The sequence below is a fragment of the Dysidea avara genome, chromosome 11 (assembly GCF_963678975.1).
Source record: "Dysidea avara chromosome 11, odDysAvar1.4, whole genome shotgun sequence".
NCBI lineage: Eukaryota > Metazoa > Porifera > Demospongiae > Dictyoceratida > Dysideidae > Dysidea > Dysidea avara.
In genome coordinates, this window is record NC_089282.1 from 12,509,068 (window position 1) to 12,529,658 (window position 20,591).

The 20,591-nt window shown below is 38.7% G+C and overlaps 1 protein-coding gene across 5 annotated transcripts; it reads right to left on the reverse strand.

Annotated features, from left to right (window-relative positions):
* Nucleotides 1–3,408: 3,408 nt before the first annotated feature.
* Nucleotides 3,409–20,274, reverse strand: LOC136239003 (uncharacterized). 5 transcript variants are annotated; one of them, XM_066029734.1, is made up of 9 exons: nucleotides 20,031–20,274; nucleotides 19,827–19,967; nucleotides 18,355–18,424; nucleotides 16,800–16,894; nucleotides 16,684–16,719; nucleotides 16,589–16,631; nucleotides 16,408–16,527; nucleotides 3,619–3,891; nucleotides 3,409–3,567 (listed from the first exon to the last, which is right to left on the reverse strand). In XM_066029734.1, the coding sequence occupies exons 4-9, from the start codon at nucleotides 16,840–16,842 to the stop codon at nucleotides 3,540–3,542; spliced, it is 543 nt and encodes a 180-aa protein (XP_065885806.1). In that variant the 5' UTR covers nucleotides 16,843–16,894; nucleotides 18,355–18,424; nucleotides 19,827–19,967; nucleotides 20,031–20,274; the 3' UTR covers nucleotides 3,409–3,539. The 5 variants fall into 5 exon arrangements, with proteins under 5 accessions (XP_065885806.1, XP_065885805.1, XP_065885807.1 ...); XM_066029733.1 differs by lacking the exon at nucleotides 20,031–20,274 and having other exon boundaries at nucleotides 19,827–19,989; XM_066029735.1 differs by lacking the exons at nucleotides 16,589–16,631; nucleotides 20,031–20,274 and having other exon boundaries at nucleotides 19,827–19,989.
* Between the last annotated feature and the right edge of the window lie 317 nt (nucleotides 20,275–20,591).

Sequence of the window (20,591 nt, forward strand, 5' to 3'; positions counted from 1 at the left end):
CATTTACAACAGCTGTTTATTCATTCAGCGCAGGCTCAAGTTTCTGACAATTTTATGAACACAATATCAGCTCATGGTGGACTGGTACATGTGCTCTTGTGTGTATCACTCATCAGCCAGGAAGGAATGGCTACCTTGATAGTGAACTCCCCTGAGCTATTGACATTCCGTGTTTCTGTGCATGCCTTATTCCAAAAAGCTACAGAGATACATCCAAATCGTATCTATAAGTTGTCACGGCTTAGCCATGATGATGTTAAAACTGAACTAAAGAAAAGGTTTTCACATAAGAAATTGTTCCGTATTGATGGTTGTGACATTGAAAAACAGCCTAGAGAACATCATGATTGGGAAGAATTAGATTTAGATATTACATTGAATTTGTTTTAAACATTCAGCTGTATAGTTCATTAGTAAGACATGGTAACTGATAGTGGCTATACATGTATGTTTACTGGAAGCTGTAACTGTGTTTTATTATGCACATACACACATGTATATAAAAGCTGAAAATACAATTGTTTACATTCCCATTTACTGTCATGTGTTTTTCTTGCCAACTTCTTCACATATCAAAGTAGTTATTGTGTTTAGCACCATCATAACAACAAAGCGCTCATCACCCGGGATTCAATTGACTTCTAATGAAGTCTCTAACTACTATCATTTGTCTTCTATACAACACCAGGGGCGGATCTAGAAGTTTTCAGGGAGGGTTTCAGGTTCTCTGGAATTGCAAATTCAGCCTAGCTGCAAGTTGAAGACCAAAAAAAAAAGAAGCCATAGTATAATACAGCATGTGGAACTCTTTGTAATTTTTATCACCCAGACGAATCGTAGGGGCGTACACTATTTCAGAGGGGGTTTCTGGAAACCCCCTAAAACCGCCCCCTGAGCACATTGAAGGCCATGGTAATCAAGATTCTGTCTATACTTCATCACAAACCATAGGACAAAACAGCTCCAACTGCTTTATAGAGCGTTCAACCTGCAATCATGTAGGGTCATGGGTTTGAATCTTGCTGCTGTCACATTTTTTAATATTTGGTCTAGATGCTTTTTTGTGTAGCTACATTTTTAAAGAAACTTGTTCATAGGTTAGCTATAGCATCCTGGTATAAAAGTTTCTTATACTATAGGGACTCTTAGGAATGCATAATACTGTAGCACATGCTGCACCCTGATAAGTATAGCAGGCATGTACTAAGCATGTCCATCTGTAAGTGTGCATGCGTGTCCCCTATGGGGGGGGGATTCACAAATGTTTAAACTACTTAGTATCCTATAAACCTTGGTGCCACATGTTTACCTGTGTGTTAAGCTAACCAAAACAATGTGTGATGTAGTTGACATGTGATTGACAAGCATGAGGTCCTGGGTTCAACCCCATCTAATAACACTTGCTTCTTTTTTCATGTGGCAACACCTTGTTTTCTGTTGCTAAACATGTTTTGGTACAGCTTATTTCTGTATTGTGAGTGTGTGTGCATGCTTGTGTATATATACACCATTACATGCAACCTTCTGTATAAAGTGTGTATACCTCATTATACTTTAGATCACCATCGGTGCTGATAGTTTGCCATATAGAGCAATTAATTCTCCAACAATCTATAATGATGCTGACTAACCAATTCCGGCATTGAACATCTTTAGGAAGGAAATAGTGCTAATATACCCTTTAGAACTATTACTGTGTCCTTACATATAATGATTGTATATATCATACAGTACAATAGTTACTGTATAGTAGGGACCACAAAGGAGTAGGCGTGGCCCACAGAATAATTTCACCCAAAAACCAGCCTCAATTTTCCCTGACGACGATGAGGCTGGTTAGGTAAAACTAAGCCCAAAAAAGATTTCATATCGACCCAAAACGCCTTCAACAAGTTGCTACGGAATTTTTAAAATAATTTATATAACGGAATTTTCTACTGAGTGACTGACTGCCTGATGCCTTCAGACAAGTGTAACTCAACGGCTTAGGTGCTTCGGCCCGACTGGTGCCTTTTGGCATACTGCAGTATGTACAATGCATTCTTCATGGATTTACCAGTGTCCTCCTTTGTGTCCCATTCATCTTTGCTGACAGCGAAAAGTGTCGATTTGGTGGTAGCACGTGATGGCTTCCCTTCATAACAGAAATTGTCCGTATTTTTCATTGTGGCTATTTTGATTGCAGAGGTGCTTTTCGAACAGTTTTTCATTCATACTGCTGTGTAATGGGTTGAACATAGCAGACAACAAAGCGTAATGGATACTTCACTTTTCAGACGATAATTAATATAACTGGGGTGTGTGGCACTGTTTCTTTCGGTATGCATGGATTGCAGAGGTGCTTTTCAAACAGTTCTTGATCCGAAATGCTGTGTAATGGTTTGAACATAGCTGACAATGAAGCGCAATGGATACTTCACTTTTCAGATGATAATTGATATAGCTAGGGCATGCAACGCCATTTCAGATGCGTATGCGTGGGTTCACCAGCCATAATAATTATTTACAAAAAAAGTTAACAAACAAGTATATAGAAAATTTTGGAATTTTCAACTAGAGTAGGGACCATAGTACATCGATAAAAGTACTGAAACAAGTTGGAGTAGTACACAATACTAAATCACAGTAAAACAATAAGAGGTGTTATATCCCCACTGTGCATTTCCATTATGTTATCTTGGGATATAACACTTCTTATTGTTTTACTGTGATTTAATATCATGGACTACTCCAACTTGTTTCAGTACTTTTTACCAATGTGCTATGGTCCCTACTCTAGCTAAAAATTCCAAATTTTTCAGTGAACTTGTTAAACATAGATAATGAAGAGGCTGACGGGCTATAAGTAAAACTGAAAATCAAAAGGAGAATACTGGACTTTTTAAGTTTGCATCATGAGACTGTATATAGCACAAAAAAACACAAAGCCCTGACCCACAGTCAGAATTAAAGTGAGAGTGGTAATAGGTTCCTTCCCTCTCCTAGCTTTTGATAGAGCTAAAATAGCCACAAGTAAAAAGCTACAAGCTACATATGTCTGTGTTAAATCTTCTTCTTTGAAGTTTCTGAGTATGAGTGACAATACTCCTACATAAACTTTTTTTAGGCTTGCACTGATTATACTGGCATAATTTCAATCATATATAATAGGCTACCATGCAGATGCATCAAGCATTATGCCAGCATAATAGGAGCCAGCATAATAGGATGATTTTATACACAATATGAGTGTTTAAATATACAACAAAACTTAAACACACTACACAGCTACAAATTCATTACTACTTAATAGCTATTAATTATGGAAGCTTGTTTGCAAATAAAATTTGAAACTCACCACAGATGTGCTAAATTGCAATATTCAAAGTGTTTGAATTGTCGTGTATAATTATGAATTGCCAGGACTAATTCAATTTTATATTGTATGAAGAAAATGATACAGACCAGCATGTGTTCAAACTGGTTACATGTGGAGATACATATATATATATAAGATCACAAACTAAACATACAACTACCAACATCTATTACTACAATAGTCAATTTGATAGTCCGAGAATGTAACTCCTGGGAAAACAATAAAAAATGAATATCAAAGCACGTGCAATGGACAATCACCTCTGTCCTCCTGGCAATGAACTGATCTCTGTGTTTCCAGAGGAATTGTCTTGCCCATGTTCAGAATTGCTTTCTGTAGCACTTGAACTTTCAAGGCTAATGTTTTCAAATAAACCGTCTCCAGAGTTGCTATGTATAGAACTTGAACTTTCAAGGTTGGTGCAACTCATTGTGGGTACTGATTGTTCACTTACAGCAACGTTATGAACAACAACTTCAACTAGCTCCATATCTGAACTTATATTTGCTTTTAGCTCCGTTGTAATTGTGGGACTAAAAACAATAGTGATATGTACATGTATGTTTAATTACAGGGCATCTTTACAAAAGGATCAGTGTAAACTCACCGATGAGCATGCCTGATTCATAACAACAAATACATGTATAAGAAATTATATATTGGAGTATAGGATCATGGAAATGTGAAACAAGTGAGGTCATCTATATTTGCAGTTATACACCGGACATTTAATTCCAATCATACTATACAGCATACTGAAGTATATATAGAGCAGGTATAGATGACCTCCCTTGTTTCCTTGCTTTTTATTTCTATGATCCCTACTCAAATGCATTTTTCCTAATACTTGTTTGTTTACTGATTTTTTGTAACATATAACTGGTGAACCAATGCATACCACATCAAAGGAAAGAATGGCATCAGACAGACATAACATGAGCCATGACTATCAACTACTGGGAAGCAAAGGCTCTTTCACTTTGTTTTCAGGTACTGTATGCTCTATATACAGTGTTACGAGCAAAGAACAGTATGAGAAACACCTCTGCAGTCAATCCATTCATGGAAATTATAGATGATTCCCATAACAGCCAGCTTGCATTTGTGCTATCAACATTTTAGAAGCAGTGGAAAAAGAAATGGGACACAAAGGAGGACAAAGGTAAGTCCATGATGCATACACTGTAGTTGCTGCAGTTGCACATCTTGGGCCAAAGTGATTCCCAACATTGAAAGAAATCAAGCCTGTAGCATTAAGCATAAAGGAGTTATGTTTGGCTGAAGGCATCAGTTAGTCAGTAAGTAGAAAATTCAGTTAAATAGAAAGTTTTCAAAATCCCATAGAAACTTGTTGGAGGGTTTAGGGTTGCTCTGAAGGCATTTTGAGCTTAGTTATACTTAACCAATACCACCAAGCTGTTTTGAGGGAAAGTGAAGCTGTTTTTTGGTTGGTTTTGAAGGGCAAGATAGCCCAAATTTTCATGACTCTATATACAGTACTACCATAATGAGTATGATCATAGATATTACATATTATGTACCCGGGATTGCGAACTGCTGGTTTTCAAAGGAACACTCCATGTTGCACTTTTTAACATTTTTTCCTTTGTAGTTTACTGTGCAAGTGTTGTACTAGTGGAGATACTAGTGGAGTTCTACAGCATTGTGTCTGCTATTCTCTACAGTTCTAATGGCTATATAGGTGACAGTTCCTAATCAGATAAATATGCTCAGAAGTGTTTGGGGGCTCTTAGTGCTTGTTGATGTCACTAACTACAATGATGTTTGTTGAGTGGATAGAGATGGATGGTTTAAGATAGGCATGACGTTTGTAGCCTGAGTCTCTGAGCTGTTACACGATGAAATATAGTGGCAACATAGCACAAAATTTGGGGCTTGTAAAATCTATTTTGCAGTGCACATGCTGTATTTCAAGCATTTTTCTAGTAATTCAGTCTATTGGGAGGTATTCTAGTGTATCCTTTTACTGAACACTGAAGAGGTTAATCCTTCGTGTTACTTGTGATGTGTTATAAGTATATATGTTCGGCAATTTTTAATGGGTATATTACAGTAGCATGCTCAGTATAAAATGACACCATGTTGATGACTATAACAAAGGGAAAACAGACAGCAAAGGCTTACTAAGTAGATATTACTTCGAAGAATAGTCATAGCATTGAGGAGCCAAATGGTAGACCATCCTGATTTGATTCATGCAGGATATTCTATGGTATTATTTACATTCTGTTTTGCAGATTAACTGACATTAGTTTACTACAAAATAAGGCCAGAGATTACTATCAAAGGAAAAATGACCAGTACATGCTGGAAACAGCAATCAGTCATTGGATATTTTCTGGTCCACTTCAGTTTTTGGCTGGCCAACCAAAACCCATAATTAGTTGGTCAAAATTGCTGATGTACTATTTGTTTATTAAAATTTTGCGGTGACTGTTCTATTAGGGTATCTCAAACTTTCATGCAAAACTTGCTCTTTTTACAAAGCAAATCCTACTCCTTTTATGCTGGAATAAAATTTACAGCCTGTTGTTGTAAGTTTTATTAGCATAGCACTTATTATGATGATGATGATTGGCATGAGTAGATCTTAATACATGTAGTAGTGTACTTCCCCACCAATCTGTACCAAAATTGCTACATATCAGCTTTCAGCTTTGATTCAATGAAATACTGTAGACTCCGGTTATCAGGCACACATGGTTATTAAGCACATATTGCCTGTTAAGCGCATATGGTAGACTTGTGCTAGACCTCTGTTTGTTAAGCGCATATGGTTGAAATCGCCTCTGCCACCTCATACTACATAGAATTGTTGTCACAACGAATCGGACATGTCACAGCACACTTGATGCCTCACCAGGCCCGTGTCTAACAGATACTGCCGTCTGTGATAACGATAAGCTGTAACTGCTACCTGACTTCTAAAGATTTCCGTTTCCACAACTGAAGCAAACTGTTTATTAGTGTTCAAATCGCTTGAAAACTGTAGTGGGCACAACTAATGCCTTCCTTCCTTACCGTAATTTATAAGCGCATGCGCTTAACAAGCATAGCAAATTTCACAAATAATTCCTTCAAAAATTATAAGTGCATGCGCCTAATAACCGGAGTCTACGGTCATAATATTGTATTACAGAGTTTAGTTGATCACTTTTGTTTTGTAATGCTCTAATAGTATTGAGGATTTCTAATAGAACACACATAGAATGTTCTAGAGCAATCTAGACTTTTCATTGGTAGATCTATGAAAATTGATTATATAATTGTTTAGTGAAGTCTGCAAAAAGAATAATCTAAGCCCTTCCAGGCCCCTAAACAAAGAAAAAACAAAAGAAATTTAGCCAAATCTGAAGGCTTGTATTTCATGATTACATTTGGCAATCTTGGTATGTGGGGTTGCAGTACAAAAATGATTCTATGGGAGCACAAAGCTATACGCATGTATGAAAATTGTGTTTTGTTTCTTCCTGCACGCTGGCTTTCAATCAGGAGTTTTTACTTGATTAGGTACCATAGAAAAAAATAAGAGGGATGGGTTGCCTACATGTACAGATATACTCGTGGATATTTAATCCCCAATTCAGTCATGGGTATAATATAGAGCAGTAACACCTGACATCACAGTAGCTGCATAATCACTTTCGCAGGGCAGAAAATGTACACATGCTATTGGAGTACAAGTTTACTTTGCCTCAGGTTTGGTGAAACTGTCTTTCTAAATGTGACCACATTATCAGGAGCAAGGAACAGTGTAGTATAACTGATATTTAAGTAGTGTAGGTTACTGTGCTGGACGAGTTACGGCTGAAAATTGGCAAAAAATGCATGGACACAAGGATTTTAAAACATTGAAAAGTACGATAGAAGAGTCCCACAATGTTTGTATCAACAAATCAATGTACAATGGTTCATTATTGATCATTCCTTCTTACTGAAGTGTTGTTTGGTGATAATCGTTTTCTCAAGTTGAGTCCAAAACAGTCAGTTACCCTTTTGCCCTGGGTAAAACCAATCTGATGCCCAAATAATCTTCGTCATCGTCTTTCCCAACTTCTGTTCTGTGTCCTGTGTAAGTGTCATGCAGAATAAATTGCCAGAAGCCTCTAGTTGTAGCCTGTTGAAGGAGCCCTGTCATTGAATCTGCCCAGGGAAGTTGCGGTTACACACTTTAATGTAATTTTGTGCCATAAAAGTTATCACTCTATAGCTAGACTGAATTTGGGATTAAATGTCCACTAGTATGTCTGCAGGTGTAGGCAACCTCCTGTGTTTCCCTACTTTTTTCTATGATCCCTAATCAAGCTTAAAATTTCTATCAAACAGTATGGTAGTACTGTTTAAGTAGGAATCCACTGAAATGACGCGTGCTGCCAAAAATATTGCCTTTTAAAAACCAGCTTAGAAACTTCTTATGCAATGAAAATCACCTTTACAGAATAATATCAGTCCATCTAGCATCAAATGTAGCGTTAATCACAAGAAAATGCTTACTGGTGGCCGGATATAGAATTTTATTAAAATCATCAAAATTCGAAATTTCGTCTCACTCACTCAACTGACCACAGTTACAAGCCTAGAGCCCAAACGAAACAGTGTACAGTCACCATTTTACTCCACAACAACAAACGCATTGGTGGGATGTGCCTTTTGGGGTTCCAACGAGTGTCCGCCCTGTGCGCCTTGTCTTTTCTTTTATCTTCAATCCGGCTGCTTGTCTTCTTCATCCAACGAAACCATATCGAGGTGTTAATTTTCCATATCAACACTTTTTTTAGCAGCATAATAGATGCAACAAATTGCATTTAGACTACGCTACTGTACGGAGGTACCGGTACTCCACAAGAGGTCACAACATCACGCCCATTCTTTATTCTACGTATTATTGATCTATCGATTGAGACCACTGTGGACAGACTGAATGCACACACGTGATTGTTGTATACGTGCACATACTTATGCATGTTACACAGGTTTGCTATACCCTTAGTGTGGGGCACCTGATTAGGCACATTCCAATATACTGTAGTGTAACTATAAGTTGTGTTGTGCTGTGTTGATCTTATCACTGATCTCAATCTACTGAACCCGTGTGCATTATCGAGTTACCGAATATCACATGGTGACAGGAGTGGCTCCTTGAGATGGCAGCTATACACTTTCAACCTCTGGAAACCTTCGACTTCAGAAAGCCTGATGAATGGTTACGATGGCGAAAATGCTTTGAACAATTTCGAATTGCCTCTGGCCTTTCCACAGTGAGCGAAGAATGCCAAGTCAACACTCTTCTCTACTGCTTGGGGGAAGAAGCGGATGATGTATTGAGCCCTACCAACGGAATATTCCACTGCCACTCCAGACAAAAGTTCAAAGCCAACTGGCCGCAATGGAGAAGCAGGAGTAATCTTTCCAGTGATGGAGCCAACCCCCTGGTGTGCAGGGATGGTAGCAGTCCCCAAGAAATCTGGGTCAGTTTGTATTTGTGTAGACTTAAAACGTCTTAATGAAAGTGTATTGCATGAAGTTTATCCCTACCAAAGGTAGATCACACCTTAGCTCAGTTCAGTGTGGTCACAATGTTCAGCCGCCTAGATGCAAACAGCGGAATTTGGCAAATCCCCTTAGTGATGACTCAAGGCTATTAACAACCTTTATTACTCCATTTGACCACTTTTGTTACAACAAACTGCCATTTGGCATTTCTAGTGTGCCAGACCACTTCCAGATGAGAATGTCTAACATATTAAGTGGGCTCCAGGGTGTGTTTTGCCACATGGATGATGTGTTAGTATTTGGGTGGGACAAAACAGAACATGACAACAGGCTAACAGCTGTTCTCACCACACTTCAGTCAGCAGGGGTAACCTTGAACAAAGATAATTAAGTGTTTGTTTGGCCAAGACAGGCTCACATTCTTAGGCCATGTTGTTGACAGGAATGATATTTCTGCAGATCCTGACAAGATGAATGCTCTTACCAAGATGAAGTCCCCTGATAATGTGTCAGAGCTCAGGCGTTTTCTTGGCATGGCAAATCAGCTGGGGAAATTCTCTCCCAATCTGGTTACTATCACCCAACCATTAAGAGAACTACTGAGTAAGAAGAACAGTTGGTGCTGGAACACAGAACAAGAGGCTGCATTTACTGCTACAAAACAGGAACTTGTTAAGCCTAGTTCTAGCTCTGTACAGCCCCACAGCTCCTACCAAAGTTTCTGCAGATGCTTCCTCTTTTGGAATTGGTGCAGTGTTACTCCAACATGACTCTAAGTAATGGAGACCTGTTGCATTCACCTCACGTTCCCTCAGTGAAGCAGAGTGACGCTACGCGCAAATAGAGAAAGAGGCACTAGCAACAACCTGGGCCTGTGAGAAGTTTCTGGATTACCTGCTGGGAGCCAAGTTCACCATTAAAACAGACCACAAACCACTGGTGTCTCTACACAGTACCACACATTTAAACAGTCTTCCACCCAGAGTGCTCAGATTTCGACTGTGAATGAATCGGTTTGACTATGACATTTGCCATGTCCCTGGTAAAGACTTGTACACAGCTGATGCCTTGTCACGAGCACCTGCTGCAGAGCCTGGAAAGAACAGCATCGCATTTCAAGATGAACTAGAATCATTTGTGGCAGCAGTTACTGCTGCCCTCCCAGCAAGCGAGTCCAGACTAAAGGAATACTCTGAACACCAGAAATCTAATCCAATCTGCTCTCTCATTCGCAGTTATTGTGCAGAAGGCTGGCCAGCACAATCCAACATCACCACCAACATATAACCATTTTGGGAAGTCCGTAGTGAGTTGACTGTTTGTAATGATGTATTACTACGTGGTAATCGTATGTTGTACCAGTCTCACTGCAGGAACAGACCCTATGCAAGATACACCATGGTCGCCAGGGTATCCAGATATGCAGGGCAAGAGCCAATGGTGCTGTTTGGTGGCCAAGAATGTCAGAACAAATTTCTAACATTGTCTTCACCTGTCCTGAGTGTGTGAAACGATCCAGGCAAAGCTGAGAGCCAATGAACGCCACTGCCTTGCCAGACTACCCTTGGCAGATTGTAGGCTCAGACCTATTCCACCACAAAGGTGCCACTTACCTTCTCATTGTAGACTATTTTTCCAGATATCTGGAGATTGTGAAGTTAACTGACACTACTTCTAAAGGACTCGTAGCAGCTCTACGTCCAACGTTTGCTAGACATGGCGTCCCTGCAGTTCTACATTCAGACAATGGATCACAATACGTATCTCGTGAAATGAGTGAGTTTGCCACTTTATATGGGCTTACACAGGTTACAAGTAGTCCCCACTATCCAAGAAGTAATGGACTGGTTGAGAGGACTGTTAAAACAGTCAAAGCAATGCTGGAGAAGTCTTCTGATCCGTACCTTGCTCTATTGAGCTACTGCTCCATAGAGTTGTCGTGGTGCAACTTGAGTTCTTCTCAGTTGTTGATGGTTACCCTACCAGAAGTGCCACAGAATCTATTACCTCAGTGGCAGTACCTGAAAGAGTTCAGAGAATCCAACAAGGTATACAAAGAGAAACAAAAACAATATTACGACAAGAGCCATAGAGTTCACAGTTTACCTGAGATCCCAGATGATGAACCAGTTTGGGTGAACACAGATGGTCAACAAGAATTGGGCAGAACAGCTTCAACATTTAACATGCCCAGATCATACCTCATGGAAGTGCCTTCTGGGACTATAAGGAGAAACCAGTAACATCTCATACCGGTACCACAGAGTAGCAATACATCACAAACCCAACAATCATCTGAACCTCAGAGTTCCATGTCCAGTACAAACAAGGTTAAGAACTGGAACCAGAATTATTCCCCCTGACAAACTTAATCTTTAATACTGAGATGTGGACATAGACTGAATGCACACATGTGATTGTTGTACACGTGCACATACTTATGCATGTTACACAGGTTTGCTATATCCTTAGTGTGGCGCACCTGATTAGGCACATTCCAATATACTGTAGTGTAACTAAGTTGTGTTGTGTTGATCTTATCACTGATCTCAATCTACTGAACCCGTGTGTATTATCGAGTTACCGAATATCACAACCACAATGACCATGCCCCTTTTACGCTAGCTGTATTTGTGACCACACACCTTCAAGTTGGTAGGCTAATTTGAGATACTCTAGTCTAATATTATAAATCAATTGAAACCATGATGACCACACCCCTTTTGGGGGAAGCACACATCTTTGGAGGCTGACTCAAGATACTCTAATACAGCAGTCACCCTAATAGAACAGTCACATGTTTATAGCTAGCTGTATGCTTTATCAAAAAACTAATATATTAAAAATTATAAATTTATAAATGAAGTAGGAATCCAAGCAATAAAAAGTAGTGAAACAAGAGATGAACAATGGTAGCTATCACAGTATAGCTCAGTGGGAAATCCCTACTTTGGCATGGTATAACAATTATTTTGTGTTCAATGCCAAAGTAGGCATTTCCCACTGAGCTATACTGTAATAGCTACCATTGTTCATCTCTTGTTTCACTACTTTTATTGCTTGGATTCCTACTTCATTTATAAATTTATAATTTTAATATATACTTGTTTACTTTTTTGTTGACTGGTGAGCCCACGCATACAGCATCAAAAGAAATTACAGTTACTGTTTTTGTTTGAATGCACACCCCAGCATTCATGATCAAATACTCACTCGAATTGTGAATGGCCATTACACTTCGCTTTCAGCTATGCTCAGCCTTTTACACAGCAGTACAAACGAAGAACAATAGGACAAGCACCTCTGCAATCAATCCAGTCACCAAGAAAATGTTTGTCCTATGGTATCAAGAATTTAAGGATAGGCATACCTTTATCAAAGGGCACCACTAGATCAATTACAAAAGGAGGGACAAAATTTTTGGGCATCTCATTATTGTTTCACTAAGTGCCACTAAGAGAGCAGCAAATAAGTAAATCATAGCACGTCTCACGGAATCATAGGTGCAGCTACACTAGGGCCTGCCCAGGAACAGGCCCGGGCAATCAATGCTGGTGCCCGGGTAGCAAGTGCTTGGTAATGGTGGTGCCTGTGCTGGAAGGCCCATAATTAACACAGACTAAAATGCATACTTTTGATCTCTTTAAAAGTAACTTGTTACATTATTACTTGCAACTGAAATATTTAGCTACAGTTACATATTACCAATAAAATAAAGTAACTATAATATTACAAGTTTAAGGAAAAATTAGAAATTTTAAGTTTGATTAGGGATCATAGAAAAAAAAAGTAGGGAAACAAGGGAGGTCGCCTACGGGTATAGACTGGATTAGGGATTAAATGTTCGCTAGTATATCTACAGGTGTAGGCGGCCTCCCTTGTTTCCCTACTTTTTTTCTATGATGCCTAATCGAACTTACAATTTCTAATTTGTTTGTTTACTTTTTTGTAACATTATTATGACTGGTGAACCCACGCATACCGCATCAAAAGAAAGGATGGCACCAGAATTAATGTTTTCATCTGAACGCGTACGCCAACTATCAAAAACTGCTTTGAAAACAGGGGCAGATCCAGGGGGGGGGGGGGGGGGTTCAAAGGGTTCCATGGAACTTCCCTTTTGAAAGAGCCTCTCTTACTCTAGATACTCCAACAGAGCAGTCAAGATCGAGGTACTCTAATAGAGCAGTCACAGTATTCTTAAGGGGAGCACTGTAGCAGGCTATGTGTGGAGTTATAAATAAGGAAATATAGTTGGTGAGGGGAGGGACAGCTATTGTCAGCAGGTGATAACCCTTTTTTTTTTTTTTTTTTGGTCTTCAACTTACAGCTAGGCTGAAGTTGCAATTCCAGAGTGGAACCCCCCTTTTAAAAAGTCTGGATCTGCCCCTGGAAAGTGCAGCAGCCATTACGCTTTGCTTTCAACTACGTTCGGCCCACTACACAGCGCTACAGATGAAAAACAGTAAAAGAAGTGCCTCTGCAACAACCCAGTCACCACAAAATACGATTTGCATGCCCCCAACTATCAATTACTGTATTGAAAGTGCAGCAGGGGCAGATCCAGGGGGGTTCAAAGGGTTCCATGGAACCCCCTTTTTGATAGCCTCTCTTACTCGAGATACAGCAGTCAAATCAAGAAACTCTAATAGAGCAGTCACAGTAGTGTTTTGAGGAGTAGTGTAGCAAGTTATATATCTAGTTATAAATAAAGAAATATAATTGGTGAGGGGTAGCTATTGTCAGCAGGTGATGACCTTTTTTTTTTTTTGGTCTTCAACTTACACAGCTAGGCTGAAGTTGCAATTCCAAAGTGTAACCCCTCTTTTTAATAGTCTGGATTCGCCTCTGTGCAGTGGCCATTACGTTTTGCTTTCAGCTATGTTCAGCCCAATACACAGCGTTACAACAGTGTTAGAATTGTCTGCAATCAGTCTAGTCACCACAGAAAATATGGACGATTCCCATTTACAAATGTACCGTAGGGAAGCCATGCATCATGCTACCGCGAATCGACACCTTGGGCTGTCACCAAAAAGAAATGGGGCACAAAGGAGGACAAAGGTAAGTTCATGATGTGTGCATTGTACGTACTGCAGTATACCAAAAGGCACGTCTCGGGATGAAGCGACATCGAGCAGTGAAAAAATCAAGCCCATAGCCTTAGCTGTTATGCTTCCCTGCGCAGGCAGGCAGGCAGGCAGGCAGGCAGGCAGGCAGGCAGGCAGGCAGGCAGGCAGGCAGGCAGGCAGGCAGGCAGGCAGGCAGGCAGGCAGGCAGGCAGGCAGGCAGGCAGGCAGGCAGGCAGGCAGGCAGGCAGGCAGGCAGGCAGGCAGGCAGGCAGGCAGGCAGGCAGGCAGGCAGGCAGGCAGGCAGTAGAAAATGCCATTGAATATATATATTTTAAAATTTCGTAACAATTTATTGGAAGCCTTTAGGATCATACTGAAGGCACTTTTGGGCTTGGTTATACTTAACCAATACTGCCAAGGTGCCAAGATGGAGTTGTGAAGCTGGTTATTGGGTGAATTTTTAGGCTAGGAAAACCCAAATCTCCATGATAACTACTCTAATATACAGTACTACTGTACTGTATGATATTAGCCACTTTGTGTCCACAGCCTTAATTAAGCTGTCACATGTGCAACTACCACCTTACCACTTGACATGATTGTGTTGTTGGACAATGTGTAAATCTTGGTTATAATTGTAAGAAGCTGGTGAATAAGCTTCATTCATTAACACTTCATTGTGGCTAGGTGTTACTCAGTGGATTACTAACGAGATTAGTAACTTCATTACTTGTAGTAATAAAATTACTTAATATTAGACTCATTACAGTAACTTCATTACTTAGGTAACCTGTTACATTTGTAAGTAAAGTAACTTGAGTTATATTACTGGTTTTTTATAGCATGTTTCGCTATATTACTTGGTTACCACAAAAGTAATAATTATTACATAACATGTTAAAATGTAGATGCCATTCCTAGCATCCATTTTTACCAGAGGAGCATGCACATGCAGCATGCCAAGCTATAGGGTTGAGTATCATAATATTATGAAAGAAGATAATATTTGATTTAAAATTTAAATATCACATCAGATCAATAAAAAAGTAGTGTGCATGACTATGAATGGCCTGACCACTCAAAATCTCTGGGCTCTGGCCCTACTTGTTAAGTTGTGACCGGATTAGCGAAAAGAGGTCTTCCACACACATCCAATTCTATGAACTCGGAAGACCATAACTCAGTGTTCAAGATACATATTAATATGAAAATCATTTCATCCACCAAGCTATGTTGGTGCTCAAATTTCAAGTCAATAGCCGTTTCTAATGTGAAGATATGAGTCATCAAAGTTGGTAAATTGGATGTGTGTGGAAGACCCCTATTCGCAAATCCGGTGGTTTACTTTGGGAGATACGGTGCTAAATGTTAAGACCCCAGCAGCCCCATTAGCCTGGCGCAGCCAACTCTTTTTAAGGTGCCCATAAGTACTCTGAAAAGGGTCTGGTCTGTCTAGCATGAAGGACCCAAGCCACTGTTACTGAAATCATGCATTCAATCAAATTGCAGTATTGCCGATTGAGAGCATTGTTGCCGCATGATGTAAGTAGGTAACTGGGACTACAGGGTTGAAACATAAACTGTGTAAATTCTTTTTGTATCAGGGCAGTTTTTATTTAACATATAGCTGCTTTCCCCTGGTAAGTAGAGATAACATTTCCACATCCTAAACAACAATCACCTATAGAAAGTAAATCAGTGAAATCGCCAAAGCATCACTGTTGTGTGATCTGATTCTTCAGTATTCATGACCTTATTATGGTGGTTAACGTGGGCTGCAGTGTAATTACATATTTCTATGCACAAGTCCTGAATGCATGCTAGAGAGATTAAACCCCTTTTCAGGGTGCTTAAAAAAACCTAAATAGGGATGCGGCGATTATGCCGGCATAATTTCGGGCATAATAGGTATGTGTGGGAATCAGGAATTATGCTAGCATTTTGAGATGATTATAAAGCTTTAACAGTAGGAAAATTTGCAAATTGCACAATTCCGTTAAAAAAGATCGAGATACTCTAATAGAGCAGTCAGAAACTCTAATAGAACAGTCACTGAATATTATTACTCTAATAAAGCAGTCACATTGAAATGAAGTACTCTAATACAGCAACCAGCTAAAGAATTCAAGACTATTGAAGCTTAAACATCAATGAAAATGGCCTGATACAGCAATGAACTGGCATTATTAGCCAATTATGGTGGCATAATTTTGGGAATAATGGGCAATTCTCAAAAGCATAATAGGCGATTTTTTGAGCACTGCTTAAAAGCATAATGCTCAATTTTTGGAGCACAATAGCCTCATGCCTAAACCTAAAAAAGATCGGCTACATCAGACTACACTCCTATGTGACAAAGTGTATAGACTGGATATAATGTGATAATGACACAGATGCTTCACTAACTGGCTGTACTCTGAGTAACCGAGTGAACAATGCATAAGGAATACAACAGGAAATTACCTCTTTCTTCCAAGAAATGAACTGATCTCCACATTTGTAGATAAATCATCTTTTTTAACCTCTAAGTTACTGATGGCGTTATTAGAAGTATTAAGCCTCACTCTTCTCTTATGCATAAAACTATAGAAACAAAGTGATGATTTGCATTGATACAATCACATCTGCTTTATAACTCTTTTACCAGAAACAGTAGAGTCCCATTGCTAGAATTAATAATAAACTTCCTGTTGTACCACCTTTAGTGTAAGTTCCACAAATTAATATTATTAAACATACCTATTTGCAGTATGAGCCACCACACATTGAATGATACTGAAATGTAAAAAAAAACAAAACAAAAAAAACAAACAAACAAACATTATAACACTAATCAAACAATATTAAGTACATACCAATATTTGAAAGTGTGATGCATCCACCTACAATATTGATCATTGTTGTGGATAGCCATCTGTCTTGAATTACAGTGTTGTTACTGATGTATGCTCTAATAGCAAGGATAATTGTTCTTACATTAATATAATATATTAATGTAAGAACAATTATCCTTGCTATTAGAGCATACATCAGTAACAACACTGTATTTTGTAGTGCAGCTGAAAGTATAAAAGTTATCAAGTGACAATGATCCAAGTTTGCCACAATTAGAGAAGAACTGGTGATTCATACCGTCAACCAACAGTGCCACCGAAGTATATCTTTCATCAAACACCATAAGATTCATTTGTCTTGTTTGTCCCAAAAGCCACACAAAGTCCATTTGCATGTGAATGAAAATACATCAGAGAAAAATTGTAGCAAATATTTCTTCTATCTAGAAATATTAAATACAAAAATCTCATAATACATTATTATTCTGTAATAACCAAAGCCATGTAATTAATCTGATATTGTTACAAGAAAATAATGGGTCAGTTTATTAAATTAGATTAAAGCCACATAACTATTCTGAAGGGATATAAACATAGTTAAGTATAGCTGCATACAATAAGGTATGGACAGCATGAACAGGCCCTGGCCAAAAGAGATGTCGAGATACAATCACTAGCATTTGTACTCTTTCTAAGGGGTGTGAAAACTTTGAAATTGTATTTTTATGAGTGCATTTTGATGGTGCTATTTGAGTAGCTTTATCATTTTGCAAGAATTAGCTACCATAAATCAGGAAAATTTCAGCGTAGACAATTTCCGTCTATTAAAATTTCATTGCAATGTATATTTTTATCACTGGCATAATTAATGAAAAAATTTTGACGGAAATAACTATTGTATGTGCAAGTTGTTCATATAGTTAAAAATAATTCACTGTTTTAATTTTTGTCGATACAGCCAGTGATGAAAACTTTTGACGACAATTTTTTCCTGATTTATGATATAAACTAATTTATACATGTCATGTCATCCTAGTGTTCACTGTAAAAAAATGAAGTGTGTGGGAACACTTTTGTGTGCAAAGCACACTTCATTTTATTGTGCTTTATCTGTTTATCTGCTCAGTCTTAATAAGAATCTGTGCAAAATTGGTTATGTCAGAATGATAAACAACCAAAAGTTTTCAGAGAAGTATGACCCAAACTATTATAATAATACAAAGCACAGAGTTCTACTGAATTTAGTATTAACAAGAAGGCCTTGTGTTGTGGTGCCAAAGCAAAGGCATTACTACAAGGCCCAGCCGAGGGTTAGCTACTAAATTATTGTTAGAACCATGTGTTTCAAAGTTTAACATTTAAACTACAACCGATCGTTGTACTTTGACAGCTGCTTGTTACTGCATTTACTTGATTTGTGCCCCAGGGGTACTATTATTTTTTTATTTTTGCCCAAAAATAAGGATCAAATAGTGCCACACTGTAGTATATTCGAGGGTGCGCTACTAATATTTTAAACCAGACACTACTATAGCTATTCTACACTATAAAACAATCACAACACGTTGCTACTTACTTCTTTTATATATACAGGACCTTTCCTTCACTCAAGTCCTTGTAGCTGCACCACCATGTCACGCCTTGTGCTATGTGGTCAATTTACTAACTAATATCTGGAATTTCAATTATGTGACAGCCATTTAAGTTTTACCAGGACAATGCTTTCCTTAAATTGAGATGGAGATTAACTCTAAAGGTATGAGAGCACTAGTAGAGTAATTACAAAAAAGTATCGTGCAGTACTATTCGAGGGTGTGGTGCAATTAAAATTAGGCCACACCAAGTCAAACCTTAGTTTCTGGTCACCCGCCCGCATGGAAAACGTGGAACCCCAGTTTATGAGGACTATTATTAATATTACAGGCGCTTAAGTGCCAGTAGAAACCATGCTGGTTTTTTAAATATTGCAAAAGATCGATCACGCGAGATACTCTAATAAAACAGTCAAGGAGTCTAGCTAATGCAGCACTCACACTATAATACCCTTAACTCTACCGCACTACTAAAACGTTTCTGACTAGTTTTGTACTTGATTATAAATAGCTAGAAACATGTATAGTGGGCTAAGACTTCAGATTTGAATGAAGAGTTTCTGATGCGCATAGCTATAATTATTTCAATGTGGATCAGCTTACTTTGCTGACATAGCTAATGAGACGTTTCACTTGGAAAGCAAAAGTAACTATAAATGAGGAGACTGCTGTTCTTAGTTGAATTATACATTGTTGTGTTGAACTATACATTGTTGTGCTCAGTTGTAGCAGCGTAGCAGGGACGGATCCAGGGGGGTCCAAAGGGTTCCATGGAACCCCCCTTTTGAAAGAGCCTCTCTTACTCGAGATACTCTAATAGAGCAGTCAAATCGAGATACTCTAATAGAGCAGTCACAGTAGTCTTTTGATGAGCAGCGTAGGAAGCTATGTATCTAGTTATAAATAAGGAAATATAGTTGATGAGGGCATCTATGGTGAGGGGTAGCTATTTTCAGTATAGGTGATGACCTTTTTTTTTTTCTTCTTCTTCAACTTACAGCTAGGCTGAAGTTGGATCCACCCCTGCGTAGCTATAGCCATCAACAATTTTCTTAGTGCATTTTTGCAGAAGCATAATTACTTATGCCGTAAGAATATTGGTTAATAAACTAAACCAGCAAGAATGAGCAAATAATAAAGGCTGTAGGACCAGGTGTCCTACAGACCTTCAGCACTTGTGCTGTAAAGCATTAATAAATAATAAAAATAAATAAATAAATAATACTATACAGTGTGTCATCACAGTATACATACTGGTGTATATGTACGTCCATAGTCCTGATCATCCGCCCGCCCGCATCCTTTTTTGGGTTAGGCAGTGACCAGAAACTAAGGTATGACTTGGAGTGGCCTTATTTCCAGAAACAAGATAAAGAATAGTATCACACATGCATTTGAGGATGCAGCACAAATTGAGTGAATTTGGTAATTAGTAGAAACAAATGCAAGCTCCTACCTTAGGATGGCTGTTACTATCCATTGAATCACCCATGGGTTGCCAATGTTACAGGTGCATAACTGCTGTTAGCATAGCCTCAGAAAAAAACTTGTCTGTATAGAGATTGATGTATCATTGTCCAGTCAGGTGGGGACTATTCTACGGAACGGAACGGAACGGAACGGAACGGAATGCTTTCTCAGATTGAAGCTTGCAGCTTACCATTGCTGTACAAGTTATCAGTGGCACTTCCAGCAGGTAATCAAACGTACCCCAAGAAAGATAAAACGAATTTAAGGATCGATTGTGGGTTCTTGTTGGTTGTCATTAGTAACGAAGTACTAATTGTGGGAATAGCTGACTCAGTGATTTCATCTTCGGATATATCAAGTAGGGAACTTAATGCATGACTTTTTTTTACTAGTATGTGAGTTATTTTTACTTACTTGACTTTAGAATGTACAGTCTGAGGCCTAGCCTTTCTAATCGGCATAAATCAGTATGTGTGTATAGCTACACTACAAAGGAAACAAGTATGGTGACAAGCTGAATCAACTCAGTCTAAGTAGAATCTAAAGGAATTTTGTGCAGCGTGCGAGGAGCAAACATTCAGATACCTCAAGGAGGCTATATTGTGTGAAGATCAATGATTCATTAACAGAGTAGTGGACTATTGTCAGATATCTCAGCCTGAGTACTGAGTTGAATTCTGGATGGGGTCTATTTTACAGAATGGAGAATCAACTTGCAGCTTGGCTAGCTGCTGAAATTGCATTTTATCAG